The following is a 20654-nucleotide window of genomic DNA, read 5'->3' as shown; positions in this document are numbered from 1 at the left end:
AGAAATAGTCTTTCCCTTTGAATAATACCTCACCCAGCAGTTAACTCACTTCGCGCTTCTGATCATTTTCTTTTTCCTTAGACTAAAAGCTCCTTGTGGGCAGGACCCACATCTGATCCATCTTTCTTTCTCTCCTAGCACTTAGCCACGGCCTTTGCATACAGGGGACAAGAAATGCTTAATGGATTAAAGGAAAAAATAAATTTTTTTCGGACAGGATTATGTCCTAGTTTAAGTAAAAGGCAAAAAAAGCTCAAACCAATCCTAATGCGGTAGGAGTTGAGAAAATACAAAGAGGAAAGGCATACTAAAAGACTGAATGCATTTTAAATCACATCTAATCTCAACTGAGCAACATTATTGAACAGATATAATTTTATCCCACAGATTCATGAAGCTATGCTCAAAGGCACAAAGGGAAACCTGGATGTTAGTGTCAGATTTTCTAACTTAATAGTAAACACACACACTAAACTGCTGAAACTGTACATCTTTGAGACAGTGATTCAAGAACCTGTGAGAGTCTAGACATGCACATTATAAATATCCAGCCCTGGCAATAAGCCACAGTGAGATGTCGTGTATGACGAAATTAAGCTTCTGCGCACTAGAGCATAGGTTCTATCTTGCCAGAGACTATCACAAGCAATTTAGATCTGAAAGCAAACTGAACACACAAGTTGGAGAGCATTCTTCCAGTCAAATAAATAAGAAAACCACAAAAATTAACAAAATACACTGATTATACACTACACTCAGCCTCATCTGGAGATGAAAAGTGAACTTAATCTAACTCTGACCCCATTCAGAATACATTCCACATATAAGCCATGTTTGGTGAATCCAGATGCTTAACTTTTCTGTGAAAGCAACAGGGTTTGGAGAAAAACTTACTCTTCTTAGATATTCTCAAGATCCAGGTTACCTCATTAATCAAAAGTGATGTTCCTTAAAGCCTGCGGTCAGCTGAAGAGTGTGGAAATGAAAGTAGGTTTATCTAAGTATCAGATTCATGGCAAGTTCCTATTTTGTCTTCAATTCTTGTTCCTTAAGACAGAAGCATATCCACGCAAACTGGGACATTTCTCTAAACCAAAGAGGTCATGGGAAGATGTCCTTATTAGGAAATCCTGACCTCAGAATTACTGTGCTGAGCCCCATAAACTTGAATCTCATTTTCTTACCTTGTACTCGAGTTCAGCTGCTGCCTGCCAAACTGAACTTTCAGGAATAAAGTAGAAATACACAAATCGGCTGAGCAGAAAAGCCACCATTAAGATGTTGCGAAATCATGCTACTAATCAAGGAGATAGGTTTACTTTCTTGCCAATTAAAAAAAAAATCTTAAAATTCAATTTTCAAAGTTCAGCTTGCTAAAACTAAATTTTAGAATTCAACTTTCCAGTGTGTCTATCCATCCATATTTCCAGGGCGTCTTGTTGTAGTACATCCTGCTTTTGAGGACTTTTACCTTTTCTAGGAAGACAAGCCCATGAGTTAAGAATCACTGCTGTAATTACAAAGTAAGAAGAACATGACTGATCACCCTCTGAGTCAGATGGGAGGAGCAATGAAATCACCAGCTGTCCCAGTGACTGTCATAACCCAGGTGAAACCCAGGAAAGGAGACCAGACAGACACTCCTGTGTTAGTCAAAAGGAATTTACTATATACCATTTACGTCCTTAGTATCCTGTAGGAGCCTCATTAAAAAAAAAGGGGGGGGGGCAGGACTCATTTCAATTCACCATGTTATACTTACAGTATTCTAGACTATCTACTCAATTCCAAGGCTTTACTGTTTCCGCCAAGCCAAACTAAGCATTTTTCAAAACTTCACTAATAAAAACACCTCAAACGCTACTGAGGTTATTTATATCAAATCAAAAAAGGTTGGTGCAGCATGCATGGCTACCACAAAATGCATTTTCTGGCCACCAGGTGGCATCATCGATCAATGAAAGCTGATTAACCCCATAGTCACCATCACCCAACATTAGTAGCACAAAACTAGCCGAAACAGCACATGCAGCCTCAAGGGCTATGCAAGTTAACTTTGTCCTCATAATATGAGGCTCAGAGGGAAAGAATGAGAGCTCAATAAATACTATATCTTGTTAGAGATATAAGTTTTCTATATATAGACTCCTAGTAAGCCTTACCATCCCTTGATTACCTAATCAACAAATAATCAAAGCAGAAAAACTATTCAGAGGTATAGTAACTATTTGCTAAAACTGAGTCATCTGTGGGAATCGGGGACTTTCTAATTCAACAACATCTAGTCAAGTTGCTGGACTGTGTGCTGAGAAACGGTTGCCGGCAGAGTACAGAGGAAATAAGCATATGGGACACTATAGGACACATAACATTCCAAAGTCAAGTGTTTTGAATTTGAGGATGTCTTGCTTTGTATTATCCAGATTTCTTCTCTCCTCCCTAAATAAGTAAAGAGATCAGCAACAAATACAAAATTATGACGTCTAGATAATAATAAGTCTAGTCAATAAAAGCGTCTTCGCCAAAGTTTCAAATTTTAAAAGAAGCAGTCTAAAATTCTCTTGAATTGGGAAACAGAGTAGAGATTATTTTAGATACCAAAATAGAGATCAAGCATTAAGTTGTAAGACACACTGCTGCCATGTTCAAGGTGGCTTGGTGAAGAGCTCCTGAGCCCTCCCTGTTGGGAGTGAGAGGAGAGCCAGTCATGTCCAGGAAAACCTGTAATAACGCTCATTCTAAAGAATCATGAAGCATATAGTTTCTAAATTCTTAAATGCATTATAGGAAATTTGGAAAATTAAATCATGGAGAACACTCAAACCATGAACATCTCTCTAAAAAAATTATTATGATTTTAAAGCATTTCCTTCTGTTTTTATAAATGCTTGGCTTTACTTAATTTTAATAATATGTAAGATTTTACAGCCCATTTAAAGTATTCTAACTCATACTTTTTTTTTAATACATAGGAGTAGCTGATCCCATCACAGGAATATATCATACGGTACTTAGTTATTCTATTATTAGACTTAAATGATTTTTAAATTATCTTGTTTTGGCTGTTATAAATTGGATGGCCATACATCCTAATTTGCTCATAATGATTCTACCATATACCTGCTGTCCAGATATTACTATAAATACTGCCACTTGCTCTTTTTTTTTTTGGTGAGGGAGGTAATTAGGTTTATTTATTTATATATATATTTTTAAATGGAGGTACTGGGAATTGAACCCAAGACCTCATGCATGCTAAACATGTGCTCTGTCACTGAGTTACATCCACCCCTGCCTTGCACTCTTGAAAGGTAATGGGTTTGAATAACGAATTGTGTGACCATTTAAATTACAAGTAACACTGGTCAATATCTTGATATATTCACCTTTTTCCATAGTTCAGATTTTTGGGTGGGGGTGAAATGAAGAGGATTGAAAAGGTTTTTGTTTTTTTCTTTAAAGTAATTGACATATATCATGAGAAACTTTCCCTAAAAGGATATAACAATTTAAAAATATCATTATAAATACAAGTTTCACTAAATGATTGCCAGTTTCTATAGTTTTTTATTGCTAATGTAGTAGGGGGAACTGATAACTTGTTTTAATTGGTATTTATGATTCAGAGGATGTTAGACATGCCACTGTGTATTTGTTATGCATACTTTTTCTGAGTGTTTTTGTTCATGTTTTTAGTCTAGACATCTTCAGAAGTTTTAATATTCATAGTGAAATAGTATTTTTCATATTTGCTACAAATATATTTTCTGATGTACTCTTTATCCTTTTATTTCAACTATATTTTAAACCTTTATAATATTTTTATTAAATAGAATAGTTGAAAGGTGTGAATATTTTCCTTTATAATACCTTTATTCTTCTGGGCTTAGGAAAATCATCTCTCCTCCTCTCTCTATCCTAAGAGTTTTAATAAATAACCAATTTTATTTTTTCCTGGTTTTCTTATAGTTTAATGCCTCATATGTAGGTTTTTAAAGTTAAGACTTCATTTTTTTAGACTAGCAGGTTTACGTTTAAAGCAGTTGAGGGGAAGGTACAGAGATTTCCCATATACCTTCTGTTTCACACGTGCACAGCGCCTCCCATTATCAACATCCCCCACCAGAGTGGGGCATTTATTACAACTGATGAACCTACATCAACACATCATTAACATCCAGAGTCCACAGTTTACATTATGGTCCATTCCTGGCGTTCTAGATTCTGTGAGTTTGGACAAATATATAACGGCATATATCCATCATTATGGTACTATACAGAGTATTTCTATTATCCTAAAAATCCTCTGTGCTCTGCCTATTTACATTCAGTTTTGATTTTATTTAGTGTATCCAATGATGCATGAATTTTAATTAATTTTTCAAAATGTAACAGTTATTCAATAAACAATTCTTTTTCTATTGTCTTTCACTTTCTACTCTGTCAACATTAGATTCTTATAAACAAGTCTATTTCAACTTACCTCCCTATTCCAATGACAGAGTAATTATTATTATTTTTAATCAACAGGTCTATTCTTGCAAAGATGCTACATATCTTTAACTGTTGACGTTTTAGAGTATGTATTGACTGATATTACCCTCAGAATATTCTTTAATGATGTACTCTGTTTATTATTATATACAAAATAATTTTGATATGTATTGATAAAATTGCAAGATTCTAAGTTAACCTGAATAAGAATATGGAGTATCAGCAATTAGAAGCTAAGCTAATGGTTCTATAGTGTCAAGTATCCTTTTATACACAAAGGCTGAACTGTGGGCTTCATGAGGACTAGGAGCCTGAATTAATTATCCTTATATCCCCAGCACCAAGAACAAGGTCTGGTGCATATTCAACAAATGTTTCCTGAATTTATGATGGACTAAATGACACCCATTTAGAGTTACCATTTCTTGCTTCATATTTTACTAAGAAGTTGGGATGATACTTTGAGGGTCTAACTGAAAAGTGCTCCAGTCTTTGTTCTAATTCTCCTGCTTCTCAAATATTAGTTCAATTCTGGTCCCTGAATCTGTGGCTCAGGGCTATCTAACTTAGAAAAAGAGACCTTCCTGCGCTCTCAGGCTCGTAGATGCATGGCTTGGAAAGCAGGTGATACCTTTTTGTAAATTAAAAAGACCACTTCTCCTGGGCTGATGCTGCCCCTCACTGGGGCACACAATATGGTGAGCATAGTGCAAGCTGCACGTGGTGGATCTCAGCCGGGAGCCCATGTTGGGGCACAGCCGTATGAGGCAGCCTTGGCTTATCTTGCCTTTGATCAGTGTGGTCCTGAGGTGGCATGCTCAAAGGGCTCACGAACCAAACCTGACCCCAGGCTCATCTGATGGCAAAATTTGGGAGCAGATCTTACAATGGACAGAATCTCCCTTCGGTCCCTTTTTAGTAGGACAGATTGGTTAGTCATATAGAGAATGCCCTTAAGGGAGTCAAACCCATAGGGAAGTCTAGCAAATGTAAACGTCCATTATTTGACTTCCTTAAGACTGCTTTTCTTTGTGGATATGATTTCCAATTGTTAAGGCTGCCACTTTATCAAGTGGGAATCTTATACGTACAGAAATGGCCTTGATGCAGTCAAGCCCCACTTGAAGAAATCTCAGACCCATAGTTGGTCCTCACCATCCTGATTATCAACAAAGAGCAAATTTAAGTTTAGGGAAATAAGTGTATTTTACTACCCAAAGAAGAGCCAAGTGAAGAATAAAGCAGATACAGACACCAAAATGAATTCAAGTTTGACAGAATTTCAGTGTTTTCTCCACCTGGAACAGTTCCTCATATGAGCCCATGATTCTGACAAACGCTAAGAGGGAAATTCTTTAGTAATAGAGTCAGCTTCTAAATCTGTGGCAAGGCAGGTCCCAGCAATAGAGGCATCCGGCTACTTGCAGCGAATGTGGGTCAAATCTATACTGAGAATTGGAAAAAGAATGGCTTTGTGGTAATGCCCATGGGTAGAATTCAGAGGATCTGCAAACTTGGATAGGCAAGAACAAACACTATTTCCATTAACCGCCAAGTGAAATATGGAATTTCCTTCCATTATGAATGTAGACAACAAACCACCGTATTATCAGTGATACCAGGACTTCTTCACCATAGAATTCACATGTTTTTATATCACATTACAGTTGTTGCAGACATCTCAAAATACTGTTTACTCTCATCACTATTTCAAAATCATGGTAGTTACTAGATCCACCACCAGATTTTTATTTAATATATTACATAAAGAGCACATGTATTACTGTTGTACTTCAAAATTATTTTAATAACTGTATTTCAGCCCAATTGGTTTCCTACTAATCTTAAGAATTTTACTCTGTAACTTAAAAAATTATCAGAAGAGATGCATAGGTTCCACCATATTCCCAGGGGGATCTAGGCTTAAGCTTAAAAAGGTCAAGAACCTCTGTTTTATAGAGAGAGTGAGATTACATTTAAAAGCAGTAATTTAATACACCAGGCAGATAAAATGAGCTTGCCTCTCATATCCTGAAGTCTTTCCATAGTATTAAAATACTTGATGGACATAATTTACTATATACCATCTCTCAAAATACCTTGTTCACAACTACAATTAAAAATGAAATGCAGGGGCGGCGTGAGTTATAGCTCAGTTGTAGAGCACACGTTTAGCATGTATGAGGTCCTGGGTTCAACCCCCAGTACCTTCATTAAAAAAAAAAAAAAAAGAATTGCAACAGAACAAGAGCTGAGCTAATTACAATGGGAATTCTGAATGTTCTCACCCTCCCATTTCACATGGATGGAACTGTCTTATATCAGGGCCTTTGGGTTCCTCAGAAACTAAATTCTTTGGCTGGTGTCCAGGACAGCTCCCACCTTTCATCAGATTCTGTCCTAGAGAAAGTGTTAGAATGACTTTTGATGTGGACAATTAGCCCATGATTTTAAAATAAACACTTGCTAAGCATGAGTTTCAATTTTCAGCAAGGGATTTTAAAAAGTCATGCATTAATTTGATTCTGATCTTTTGTCAAATTTGTATTAGCCTGCTCATAACTGAAATTTATAGCTTCAGAACACTATAACAGATGTTTTTAATATCCCACTTTCTACCAACATGGGAAATCCTGGATTTCTAAAACCTAGAGGGAGTTAATACCATCCCAGGCTACAGGCAATCATTATAGGAAAAGTAATATAATATGTTGTTAAAAGTCATTTATAATATAACATAAATATTTTGAACAAGATCAAAGAAAATACCTGATCCAAATTTAATCAAAGTTCAAAGGACTGTTTCTCCCCCCCTAAATATAGAAGGGGAAAAGATATTTCAGAGGAATTTTTAAATTATATTTTTCATTCTATTTTCCCCACCATGATCCCCACTGATTCAACTTGTTTCAACACCAATGTAGTAACTTTCCACAAATAAAAGGTCTTTTATTGAACCATTTATATCACATACAACACAAATAGAGATCATTAAAGAAAAAACAAAAAACCCCAACCCTAAATGATATATGATAGTCATCTCTGGGTGGCAGAAGATGAAGAGGGGCTTTGTTGTTTTTGTTTTGTTTTTTTATAATACTTAACATATTTTTCATAGCACAAAAGAGCCCTTCAAAGAAAAGAAGTGATCCTTACAAAAATAAATCCTCAGAATATTCTTACTCAAACAAGTAGCCAGATCAATATAAGTTTTAGGAATTGAGAAGAGGAAGAGCTGGGAGGGACCCTGAGGGGTTGGGTGTGGTCCCAAAGAACAGGACGGTGTGCTCCCATCAGGGCAGGGAACACCCTTGTGCTGTTTGCCAGTGCACACAGGTGCCTAGCTCAGGGCCAGCCCGTATCAATACAGGGTGAATGAGTAAGTAATTGATTAACAGAGAAATCTGGCCCTGAAGGACAGGTTTCAAGAGAGAGTAAGAAACTGAATGCAGCTAGAGCAAAGAAAATAAGGTCTGGGCAATTCTTTGTTTATAATGAACAGTTTTATAATTGTGGTCTTTATACTGTAAATTTTTTGTTGTTTTCTAAAGATTTAATTTCTTTAGAGTAGTTTTACATTTACAGCAAAATTGAGAGAAAAGGAAGGAGATCTCCCATATATCTCCTGCCCCTACACAAGTGTAGTCTACCCCATCATCAACATCCTCCGTCAGAGTGGTACCTTTGTTGCAGTGGATGAACCTACATTGACACGTCATAATCACTCAGAATCCATAGCTTACCTTAGGGTTTATTCATAGTGTTGTACAGTCTATGAGTTTGGATAAATGTGTATTGACATATATTCATTAGGGTAGGATAAATAAGTTTTCAACCTTCTTAATAAGCAGAATAAAACCATGTCTGTGAAATGATAGAAAATATATATACAGCCATCCTCAGTATCTGTGGGGGATTAGTTCGAGGACACCCCTCGGATACCAAAATCTGTGGATGCTCAAATCACTTATATAAAATAGTGCAGTACAGTCGGACCTATCTATCCATGGGTTCCAAATTTGTGGGTACTGAGGGCCGACTGTATTGGTCTCTGCTCCAGGTTTCTGGCACAGAGCTCCCCAAATCTCGTAATTTTCTAAGTGAGAAGAGCACTACGAGCATCTTTTGTTCTAATACCTGATCTTTGAACCTAGTTCTGACACAAAGCTCCCTTGGAATTTCCTAGGTGATACTAATGTCTGTTCTAATGAGGTGACTCGTGTGGGCTCCTAGATGGGGACTGGTCACCAGAAAGACCAAGCCATGGTTAAAGGCTTGAAACTTTCAGCCCCATTCTCCATCTTCCAGGAAGAAGAGAGGGGCTAGAGAGTGGAATTAATGACGATCATGCCCATGTGATGAAACCTCCAGAAAAATACCAAAGTATAGGGTTTGGGGAGCTTTTAGGGCACTGGTGGACCCACAGAGGGCATGGGAGTTCCATCCCACATACGTTGCCCTGTGTATGTCTTCCATATGAATGTTCATCTGAATCCTTTATTGTATCCTTTTATAATAAACCAGTGAACTTAAATAGGTGATTTCCTGAATTCTTTGAGCCATTCTAGCAAATCTGCAAACCCTAGGAGAAAGTCATGGAAACCCAGATTTACAGATGGTCGGTCAAGAATACAGGATACAGCCTGGGACATGTGAATGGCACCTGAAGTTTGGAAGGGTCAGTCTTGGGGACTGAGCCCAAGGTCTCTGGGTAGATAGTGTCAGAATTGAATTAAATTATAGGACACCTCGCTGATGTTGAACACAATCGCTTGGTGTAAGAAAAAAACCCTTTTATATGGTGTCAGAAGTGTTGAGTGTGGTAGTGTGAGAGCAAAGGGGAGACATGGGAGTGTGTTTTGCCTGCTGTGTTCCTAGACGGGGAGTGATAAGGGCAGCATGACCAGGAAGAAGATACTGCCACAACTTGGCATGAGTTTGGAAAGGGCCGGGCCTGGAGCATAACAAGGGAAATTGGAAAAAGCAGGAAGCAGAGGCAGAGGAAAACTAGTCAGCAGAGCCCGTGATAGAGGAAAGACAAGGAAAGGGGAGTATTTCAGTCCTTTCCAGCTTTGTTTCTGGGAAACTGGAAGAGTGTTTTTACCCTTAAAAGCAATTTATTGATCAATTCATCCAGCACACATTAACTGGCACTACTGCATAGGGATTCTCACTCTCATAAAAATGAACAATGTCTACTTCCCCAAGCCTTTCAGTTTACTAGTCTCTGCTATGTGTCAGAATCTACACAGGCTCTGAGTTGGGATAAAAAAGATAGCCTCTACCCTGAACAGATGGAGGAGGAAGGAAAGAAATAGTGGGTAACAAATTAATGCTGCTCCAACAGCAGCACATGTGTGTGTGGTTTTTTAAAATAATAATGAATAGCTATTATTGTTGAGATGGCTAATATTACAACTACTTAAAGTGTAGCAGGACATATGGTCATTAATCAGACCAACAGTTGCTCTTAACACCGAGGATAACGGAGGAGACCACAGGGCTGTTTCCTCGAGTCCTCAGGAACAGGTATTGGGACTGTTTTCTTCTGTTGCTTCCTAGCTGCTGCCTCAAGATTCCCATTTCTCGTAACTCCAAATAGGGTCCGGGCACCACACAGACATAAAAATCTGGCTAGATCCACTGGTCTTGAGCAGACAAAATAAAGGTAACATGTACAAGTTCTGCTTAAAATGAGTAAATCACTATTTTACCATATTTTTAAACAATTCCAGTCTTCAGCATTTCCTTATATAACATACACATTTTCTCTGATCCTATTTTGAGTTGAGCTTAAAAAAATATTACCAAGAATTTAGTTAGAAATTTTTTACTACAATGAAGAAGAAATAGCCTAAGGAATATACCCAATGGAAACCGAAATTATGTCCTGAAGAAAACATTGCAAGACAATAGGATGGTTGTTTGAATAGTAGGGACAGGACTGCTGGTATCTGGGGATTTCCAGTCACCTTTCTCTAAAAGATTCTAAAAAAAACTATCCTATCGTTATCCATGCTTTACCCCTGCATTTCTCAATCTTCCCTTAACAAGAAACCAAGGTGGGTAGAAATCTACTTACAATGACTCAGGTGGGAATCCTTCCCTTTCTCTACCTGAAACTCATTAATAAGTCAAAGTTGTCAAGAGTTGTCTCAGATAGTTTCACTCCTTCTCTCTGCTCCTGTGTACTCTGTGCCCCTGGAATTACTCCAAATTCTAAAATGGAAATAAAAGTACTTTCCTCACAAGGTTGTTTGGAGGATTAAGTCACTGAGCTTGTTTATCTAAAGATGAAGATCCAGTTAATACACATGTTAGAATAGATACAAACTTAAGACTTAAAGTATAACTTCTAAAGATCTAAGTGCACAGAGGGAGCACTCTGATAACGAAGGTAGAAATATCTTGCAAAGTAGAAAGCAATCAGAACATAACAAGTATAGGAAAATCAAAATTTTAAATAAAAATCCATATAAAACAAACCCTTGGTACCAACTCCCATGTGTCCTCAGGATTATACGATCACAGGTGCTTCAACTAATACTATTTGTGTTGCCTGGGGCAGGGCAACTCACCTCTCTGAGAATATCCCTGAAATTCTCTGTCTCAATGTTGTCCTTTAGGCTAAAGACATTTTGGTTAAAGGGATGTTTTAAACATAGTTTAATACCAACCAAAACTATTTCCTCAACAGCTTCCAAGGTCTCCCAATCTGACCCAGATATGTTGGGGTGCACTAAATTACTAATAAAAGACTCACTCCTTGACCCCAAGGAGTTTTTATAATCAAATTAATGAATCAATATTCAAATCATACAAATATTAGCAAATTTACAAGGTATCAAAAAATATTTACCAAATCACTTTGCACTGGTAATAAGGGTCAAGGAGAATTGGGGCAGAGATGGCTTCAGAGGGAATGGAGGACTCCAGGTCAGGCTTGGAGGAACGGAAGAATTTGAATCAACAGAATAAAAGGCATAGAATGAAGAATATGAAGCTTGTTATTTCTTTACAAAGACTATATTCTTTCTTTAACTTTAGTCCTGACTTTGCAACCTTGAACAAGCCACTTATGACCTTTACCCTTCAATGAATCCACAATTACCGAGGGTCTACTATATATAAAGTAGTGTACATCATTTAGACAATGGAGATTTTCTAAGTTAAGACAGGGGTGGGGGAAGGGCTTTAAAATTAAAGAAGAGACAGCTCAAAACTAAAAATAACCCCAAGCTCACATTATGTTGGTTATAAAACAAATGAAATCTGTCTCTTAAAGAGACTTTTAAAAACTTGCTGTTGCTATTTCACCGTTAATCAAACAAATGTGGCATGAAACCTACATTAAACCCATGTGTAACTCTTACTTAGATCAGTCAGAGTGTGGGGGAAAAATATTTTTACATGAAAATTTTAAAACCTTGCTCCATCCTTCTCCTATTTGAAAGTGTCTTTTGCCACTAAAAACAGTACTTTACATTCAACAGCTGTAGAAATAGCCTAAGCCATTTAATAGCTCGTTTATGATACAGCATAGAATTTGTTTAGTAAAAACACAACACATGCATGGGTACTTCCTTTTGTTCTGTGTATTCTAAATCTGTGCCAAACGCAGAGGAAAGAAAGTACAGATGGACAGGATATCCTTAAATTATTTGGTTTGCCTTATGTCACTCCAGAGAGAAATCTAATGCCTGATTCACAGTTAGAAATTCAAATTAAGGAGAAACAGCTAAGGTAGGCAGTCCTGGGTCTCAAAGGCAGGCCTTCCTCATCAGCAGTTCACACGGCAAGCCTGGAAGGTATGAAGATTTGCCTAAAGGGAAATGGGGAAATCCTGGCTTTCTAGGAGTCACCCACCTCATTCAATATAGCTGCTGGCTTAGGTGACGGTGATTAAGGATAAAAGCATGCATGCCATTTCTTAAGAACACTAATAGGAACCAAGTGTACCTCAAATCTATTTACATAAAATTACAACTGATTGAGGAGGGAGAGCGGGAGTGGAGGTATAAATTGGGAGTTCAGGACTTGTAGATACTAACAATTATATATAAAATAAACAACAAGGTCCTACTGTATTGCATAGGGAACTATACTCAACACCTTGCAATGGCCTATAATAAGAAAGAATATAAAAAGATATATATATATATAAACCTGAATCACTAAGCTGTACACCAGAAACAAACACATTGTAAATTGACTGATGCTCAATTTAAAAAAAAATTACAAGTGACTGAATTTAGAGTTGTGGTGGCATTTGAATATTCTTATCCATTTGGACACAATTCTTAATGCATATACACTAAATATGTATATTAAGTCATTGCACATCCAACACACTTTGGCAAATACCACAGAGGACCTAGCAGTATGTGCTGGTACTATGCTTAGTACTGAGATTACGCTAGGTTTTTTTGTGATGCCAAACCACATCATCACTATAAGTCTGCTTTTCATCTATGTAAACAATACTATGATATATGCATGGCTATGGTGAAGATTTAAAGAGCCAATGAAAAAAAGTCCTTAGCACAGTGGTGCCTTCATTTAAATCATAGCTTTCTTTTTCTCTTTTTACTGTTGCAGTGGTAAACTAGACACACAGCCCTGTAATAGTGAAGCTCACAGTCTAATACAAGATAGAGACAATGACCAGATATAATTACGATGATGATGATGATAAGAAGGATACTGATACTACTACTAATAGCAGCTAATACTTATTTAGAACCTACTAGGACCAAAGCACTATTCCAAGCACGTAGTCTCATTAACCAATCCTTATTAACAGCTATCTGAAGTAAATGACTGGGGCCATGGCATCTGATATGCGAATATATGGGAGTGACCCTGTAAACTTCATTCATGAGTGGCTGGGGAAGTACCTTCTTGGGATTAACAATATTAACTAGGTGAAATGACACAGGGTTGTGGGGTTGGGATGGTAAAAGAAGTTCCAAGCAAAAGGAATGATCGTGTATGAATGCACATGGATGATCAAAGAACTGGAAGAAGTTCAGTCCAGGCAACCCCTAGGTGAGGCTGTGAGCAATCTATAAATCCACATGCTAGGGAAAGTGGCTACTGGATGGATAGAAAAAGAGAGGTGTTCTTAGGAAAGGCAGAGTTTCCCAAGAAACTCTGGGACGGGAGTTGCCTGGTTGGTGATGTGCCAGAAAAGCCCACCTGTTAGCAGCAGCCTGTACTGGGGGATCCTCTGAACCGGTTTGAGCAGGTAGTGCTTGAGGGCCAGGTTAGCACAGCGGGGGCTCATCTGAAAGGCAAAGGCATCCAAAGTAAACACAGGCATTTTCCTAAGAAGCAAAAGACCCAGAATCGAAAGCTTAGGAAGCCAAATTAAATAGCTAGTAACTTTGGAGGGGAATTCATGGAGAAGCTCCTTTTGTTTTAAGCACAGCTCCTATGCTGAGTGGGAAACTACAGCAGGTTCACCACTTAGCTCACTTTCTCCTGTTAGGTAGGTCTCTGAAATCACTGACTCATGGGGAAAGCTTGTTCACAGCCCTCTGGTCAGCAGTGGTGGCTGCAGTCTGCATTCTAGGCCAATCAGAGCCCACCCTCCACAGTCGCTGCCACTTAGAAGAACATCTGCCAATGTGTTCATGAACACAAACCAATCCAACCAACCAACCAACCGAGAAGGAAATGCATGACCCCCCCAAAAAAGGTGGCAGAAATAAAACTACTGGGAATTGGATTCAAATAATCATCAGAGCCTATCATCAATACATTGATAATAACAGCAGGTGGTAGTGGGGAAAACTGCAGAAATTAAAGACAACCTGAAAAGGGGGCAAGGGTATAGCTCAGTGGTAGAGTGTGTGCTTAGCATCATGAGGTCCTGGGTTCAATCCCCAGTGCCTCCATTTAAAAAAAAAAAATTAAATAAACCTAATTACATACCTCAGTTAAAAAAGAGGGAAAAAAAATAAAAAAGACAACCTGAAAAGCAGACTTATATGCCAGAAGAATGTAAACTTCTTTCTCAAATGAATGGCTACAAAAGACAGCCCCCCAATCACACTGTACATAGGAACATTTGATTCTGGAACCCTTCCGACTTGACCACTAGGATATTTGATTCTGCCCTTAAAGCTCTTTTCCTTAATATGCACAACAGATACTTGTGCCCATTCCTGAGCCTCACCTCCAATCTCACACACAAGTATTTACTGTGAGGTGGCATCAAAATGGCCCAGTGAAAATGTCCCTGTATCCTAAGATGTCCCCAGAGTCTTACACAGCTCAGGTGGGAGGGGAAGAGTTTTTTCAAAGTTGCTGAGATGGTTTTATTTTTTTCTAAAATAGGTACCTCCAGGTTCTGGTATTCAGAATAATTACGAAATTACAATGATAATGCACATTAAGAAAGCATCTATCACATAAGCATCATTAACCAAGACAGCTAACTTTCCCCAGTCTTATGTTTTCTTTTGCTGCCAAGGCAATAGAACAACTCACTGGACACTGATGAAAACCTTGGTCAATTATCAGTAGCCACAGCTATATATAATCACACTTCCCTTCTTAACTGCATGACTTCAGAAGAAAGGAAAAGGAGGAAGAAAAGACTACAAATGATTTTAAAGTTTGGTTATTTGTCTACTGTACAAATTAGAAATCAGCAGTATCTTAACATTTCCAAAGCTTTTCTAATTTGGCATGATTGGAATTCACTGATGTTTTTAGTTTCAAAACAGAGAAATGGCAGCAAAGATACCTCAAATTCTCTAACAACAGCAGCAAAACCTGGGTTTTTCTTGCACTGCTCATCCAGCAAAGCTATATTCTTATCAAATTCTTTGATGTATGTGGAATACATTTTTAGATACGGTCCCTTCTTTACAAAGATATCAGCAATTCTTTGTTGTTCAGTCCTGAGGACAGAGAGACAAAAATATTAAAAAAGAGTCAGTATCCAAAATAAATCCAGTGGTGAACAGAGTCCCATCTCCAAGCTATCAGCTTATCTTTTTTTCCTCTTCTTCTAAGACATATCCCAAACCCACTCATCACCATTTCCTTTGCCACCATCACAGCCTGCCTGGACTCTGCCAGCCCTCTGACTGCTCCCCGTTTCCAACCATCTCATTCTTCTTTACAGCCAGAGTCTTAAGCCAATTCAGATGAAATTTTAGGATAATTTTTTATAAGAAGAATGAGGAAGTATGTACAAGAAGACTACCTGTAATTACATTTTATTTCTATCATGACTTTAAAATTAGCTTTTAGTCATTCCTCAGTCCTTAAACTCTGTGTTATTTTATACTTAGGCTGCAGCTAAGAATTAATCACTATTTAGCATATTTTCCTAACATGTAGAAGCAAGATATTTCTAAAACAGGCAGAGGTATTTTCCCAGATTGCACATGAGGAAACCTTAGAGGTAAATATTTATCATAAAAGTAGGTGATATCGTTTTGTTATTCTAATAATTTTGAGTTCCCCATAGACTTCAACAATAAATTCAGTCTCCTACAACCAAACTTTCTACACATTTCCAAAGATGTCACCAAAGTTTCTGTTACTGTCTGAAGCCCAATGGAAGTAGTTAATTCTTCTCCTTTTCTGAAATCTATAGCATTTATAAAGATATCATGTATATGGAAATTTCCTAAATCAAACAAATCTTCCTATTAACTCAGTGAATGGCCTCCTTTCCAGAACACAAAGAGTTTCATGACTTGAAGCCCCAGAAAGACAGAGGAGACATTTGAAAATGTTCCCAATGTGAAAATATCAACTAAACTTCTCTCCTAACCTCAAACATCTTGATTACCAAAGGCCACAAAGAAAGTTAAATTGGTTGAATACAGGCCCTTCTTGCTTTTGAAGCAACATTATCAAAGAATTTAAAAATTCATAGTGTTGAGCTCAGTGCACCAGTGAATTTTGGCCATGTGAAATTCAATCTACAGGTAACTGCTAAGAAAATTCAACATAATGAAAAACTCAATGTAAGGAACACTTCTCTGTCACATGCAGGACCCTCATAGCTTCATCTAAAATTGGAAACTCTAGGAAAGCTGGTTAGTTCATTTTTACCAGTTTAACATTCTTTCCTCCAGTTCCTTCAGGAGATCCCGATTGAGCTCATACAGCTGAGGCAAGTAGTACAGGATTTGATTTAGGATCCGGTCCTCAATCACTGGTTTCCCAAGTTGCCTGGAAGCATGTGCTACTGCGTCCCGGAAATCCTATTACAGGCCAGAGGAGAAATAGACATACACACATAACTTGATAAAAAGATTTTTCCCCGGTCACTCTTTTCCCCAAAACAATATAAACTCCCAATACCCACTTCCTCCTACCCAACTTACTTATTACTTTGATAGGAAATTAAATTTAAAACAGATTGTGTGATATTTCTCTTAAATAGTTTGGTTTGATCTCCAAACTTAGCAATTATACTAAGGGGTTATCTGGAAATTGCATTGCAAATCTAAGTAGCCCTTATAATTATTCCAATACTGCTATATGAACAAAACTCATTTATTTTAAAAGTTCCCAGCAGATCTTAACTAATTTTATTTTGGAAGTGTCTCTTTGTCATGTGCAGCATGGTACATTCTTGATAATCTGAGAATACTGGATCCAAGCTCTTGCTCCTAATTTACTGTGTTTCCTTCAGCTAGATTTTCCTCATCTGTTAAGTGGGTTATGAGACTTTAATTAGATACTGCACATAAAGCCTCTTGCAATGTATTTGGCACACAGGATCAACATAATGTTTTAACTCTGGACCTTAAACTCTCCCCTCCCTCTATCTAGCCTTCCCATAAATTCACCAGAATTTATAATTTTTACAAAAAAAAAAAAAAAACTTTTCCCATCACATATTCCTTATCACTGACTTTTCTCTATAAGACTGTTTATACCAAAAAAAAAAAAAAGACTGTTTATACCATGTTTTAAGACAGGTCCACCCCACCCCACCCTATCACTCCCGAGGATTTGGAAAGGGTGGGACTGGAGATGGTATTTGTCTGGATTTCATTGTATCTTGAGGTCTACCCTTGGGGGATAAGTAAAATAATAGTGGAATCTATTCCACAGGCCTGAGGATTCAAAAACAAAGATTGTTCCTTCTTAGAAGCAGGAGGTTTAATTAAATCCTTAAAGCAAAGATTGGGTAAAACAGACTCTTTAGTAGGCTTTCCCTTCTTTCTCCTCTCTGTCAAACTGCTTTCCATTCAGGAGTTTACTGGTCAGATCAAGTAAATAAAAAAAGATCCTGATTTCTCCCTTGATCCATTCAACACCTGCCCCCTAAACACATACATTAACCATTAGTATTTCTTATGCTTTCTGTGAAGGACAACAACCTAATACATAATTTAAAAGTACACAAAAAGATTCCTTTTCTAAGGTGTATTTTAGACAAATCAACTCTTCTTGCACTCAACAAGGGCTAATACATCCTGCCCTTAGGCCTTAGGACCCGGAACTAACTTTATCAGCACCAAACAGTCACATCAGCCCAAAGGAACCAACTACTTACACCAGCAACTAAAGAACAACTTTTACAACTAATTACCGTAATATAAAATAAGAATTTATTGCTTGTATAAACTCCAATCCAGAAAACCACACAACACAGCTCCGGAAACCAAATGGACTTGGGCCAAATTCCAGCTCCCAACAGCTTGTTTCTATCAGTACTCACATTTATAGTGCTAACTTAACACTCGAAAATCATTAGATTTTTCATCAAGCAGAACTACACAGAATATATTTACATACCACAAATAACATTCTCAATTGTAAATGTATTCGAAGCACAGCAGTTAAACATCATCTATAGCATTTTTAAAATTATACCAGTTTAATGATTAAATAATTTAGATGCAAGAGTTCTTTGTCCAGCAAAATAATTAGCATGCCCTTTCTTTGGGTAGAATAAATAATGAACATGTTTGTCCCTTGGCAGCAGGATGACTTTTGTTTTCCAGTTGGAAGGCATTTCCTCAGCCAGGACAGTGACAGTAGACATTAGCTGCTAAGTAGCTTAAGGACCCTGTCTGACACAGCTTTTGCCAGACTCTGCATTCCATATGTCTGCTACCATTGCCAAAAAGGAAACTTGTTTATTTAAGACACATTCAATAGAGACCAGCCAAATCCACACTGTGCTGACCAGTGTGATGGCCACCTCTAATTGAAGTGCCCTGTCACATACCAGGCAAGACTCTTCATTTCTTCCCAGTACTACTGGATGGTGTAGGCAGCTCTGGATGAATGAATGGCCCATGATGCCTTTTTCAAAATTATAAGTAGCATGTCAGAATAAAAGAGAAATTTAATAATTGTAAGAGCAAAAGAGGAATGTTTAAGACTATAGGAATTTAGAGTTTATACCTGGCTATTAAATATTATTCCTAAAGCCTAGAAAGTTACATATTCTAAGCAATCACTACTGGAGCCATCAATAGGCTTCATGGTAGCTTTTGAAAATAGAAAAGAGCACCCCTTCCTCCAGGCCAATGCAACTCAGACCAAGGGCCTTACCCACAACTCACGGCCTCCTTAACTGCACAGGGCAGCCCTGGCCCCTGTCTCATTCCCTCACCTCACAGGCAACCACCCCCTGAAAAGCAATGTGTAATGGCCCCAGAGCCAGATGTAATTAATCCACAAGGGAACTATGTACAGAATCTCTAACGTCTCAGCTCTTCCTGAACCTCGACCATTTCCAGAACTGGTGCCACTGGAAGGAGGAAACATCGTTTTGTTTTTGTTTTTGTTTTTAAATAAAAGGGTCGATTACAACACATCTGGTTATTTTCCTAAATGCTAACAGCCAGCATAACTTGGGAAAGTGTGATGACACTTAAGAGCCAGAGGCAAAACTATTTTTGGGCAGAAGAATCTAAATTCACCAACACCTCCTTGACTAAATCAGTGAGGATGTAGGACCACAGGACTGGTACTTTCAGTTAGATCCAGAGTATGCTTTTTCACACTGAAAAAGCTGGGTATTTAAAATAAAATGGGTGAGAGGAGCTAGAGTATAAAAATACTAGGTGAGCAAGAGAGTTTTTTGATATCAACCACATATACTTCAGTCTATTCTTCTAACATAAAGCAACCAACGATTCTGTAGGCAAAACCGAACCACCTACACTCTAGCTTCTGATCACAATAATCAAATGCTTGTTCTATTCGGCCTTTTTAGAAACAGAAATGGGTTACTGGATTATAAAGTAGGTCATAATATTATTCTTAAAAATTCCAAGAGAACCTACAAATAAGAACCAGATCAACTAAAAAAAAAAAAAAAAACCACTCAGTGCCTTTGAGGTATTAACATAGCCTCACCAGCTCTGATCACTTGGGCAAGACTAAGCAAAAATTAATGCAAATAAAATCAAGTATGAACATCTAAAGCAACAAAGCACAAAACAGATGGCCTTATTCGTCAGGTCAGGCTTTATATCTCTGGTGCCAAAGAGAAGTTAAGTGACTTAACTACCAGCTGTTCTGACTGGGCTTCCTGACCTTAGGGCATTACTTAACCACTATGATGACACAGTGAATTACAATGACCAAACAGACATATGGACAGACAGAGAGCTCTGCAGGGCTCCCAGCCTGTATGAAGGGCATTAAGAATCACTTCATATTAAGCAAAAGCAAAGCAGCTGCTGAGGTCAAAGAGCTCTGATAAATATGCAGAAAGCAGTGTGATACTATGAAGTAAAAGAAAGGGGAGGATGGGCTCCACATAATAATTTGACTTTGTTCTAAAATGAAAATATTTGACTAATGGAGTTATTCTTCCCTCTACTTTCAGACCTGGTGATCCATGCACAGTCATCAATGAGAAACTACATAAACAGGACTGAAACAGATCTTTTGTCTCAAATCTCTAATCCCTTTAATAACATTAACTGGTAGTCATCACAATATAACCTAACTGATCATCTTTAGAAGATGAAATACTAGAATTTCTGTAGTTTCCTGCCCCAATTGAAAGAATTCTGAAAGCAAGCGAATATGCCCAAAGATACATTATACCCTATACAGCATGGTAGAGATTTCAAGCAACAAATTTTAAATCAATTTCAGAACAATCACTTAGTGCAAGGGCTCAGAGAAACCGAGTTCAAAGTCTGGCTTTGCCATTT

At 37.7% G+C, this 20654-nt stretch overlaps 1 protein-coding gene across 3 annotated transcripts in view; it reads right to left on the bottom strand.

Moving 5' to 3' along the window:
• Positions 1-20654, bottom strand: part of FGD6 (FYVE, RhoGEF and PH domain containing 6) — a 99821-nt gene that overhangs the window by 27361 nt on the left and 51806 nt on the right. For all 3 annotated transcript variants that reach the window (XR_006727501.2, XM_010962734.3, XM_010962735.3), the window contains exons 6-8: positions 16573-16724; positions 15248-15404; positions 13693-13780 (exon numbers count right to left, since the gene is read on the bottom strand). Coding sequence is in view for 2 of the 3 variants with exons in the window: in XM_010962734.3 (XP_010961036.3) it covers positions 13693-13780; positions 15248-15404; positions 16573-16724 (397 nt within the window). In the remaining variant the exon portion in view is untranslated. The remainder of the gene's footprint in view (positions 1-13692; positions 13781-15247; positions 15405-16572; positions 16725-20654) is intronic.

This window comes from Camelus bactrianus, chromosome 12, assembly GCF_048773025.1.
Source record: "Camelus bactrianus isolate YW-2024 breed Bactrian camel chromosome 12, ASM4877302v1, whole genome shotgun sequence".
NCBI classification, from domain to species: Eukaryota; Metazoa; Chordata; class Mammalia; order Artiodactyla; family Camelidae; genus Camelus; species Camelus bactrianus.
The sequence above is the reverse complement of the archived record's forward strand: the minus strand, read 5'-3'. Positions and strand labels throughout refer to the sequence as shown.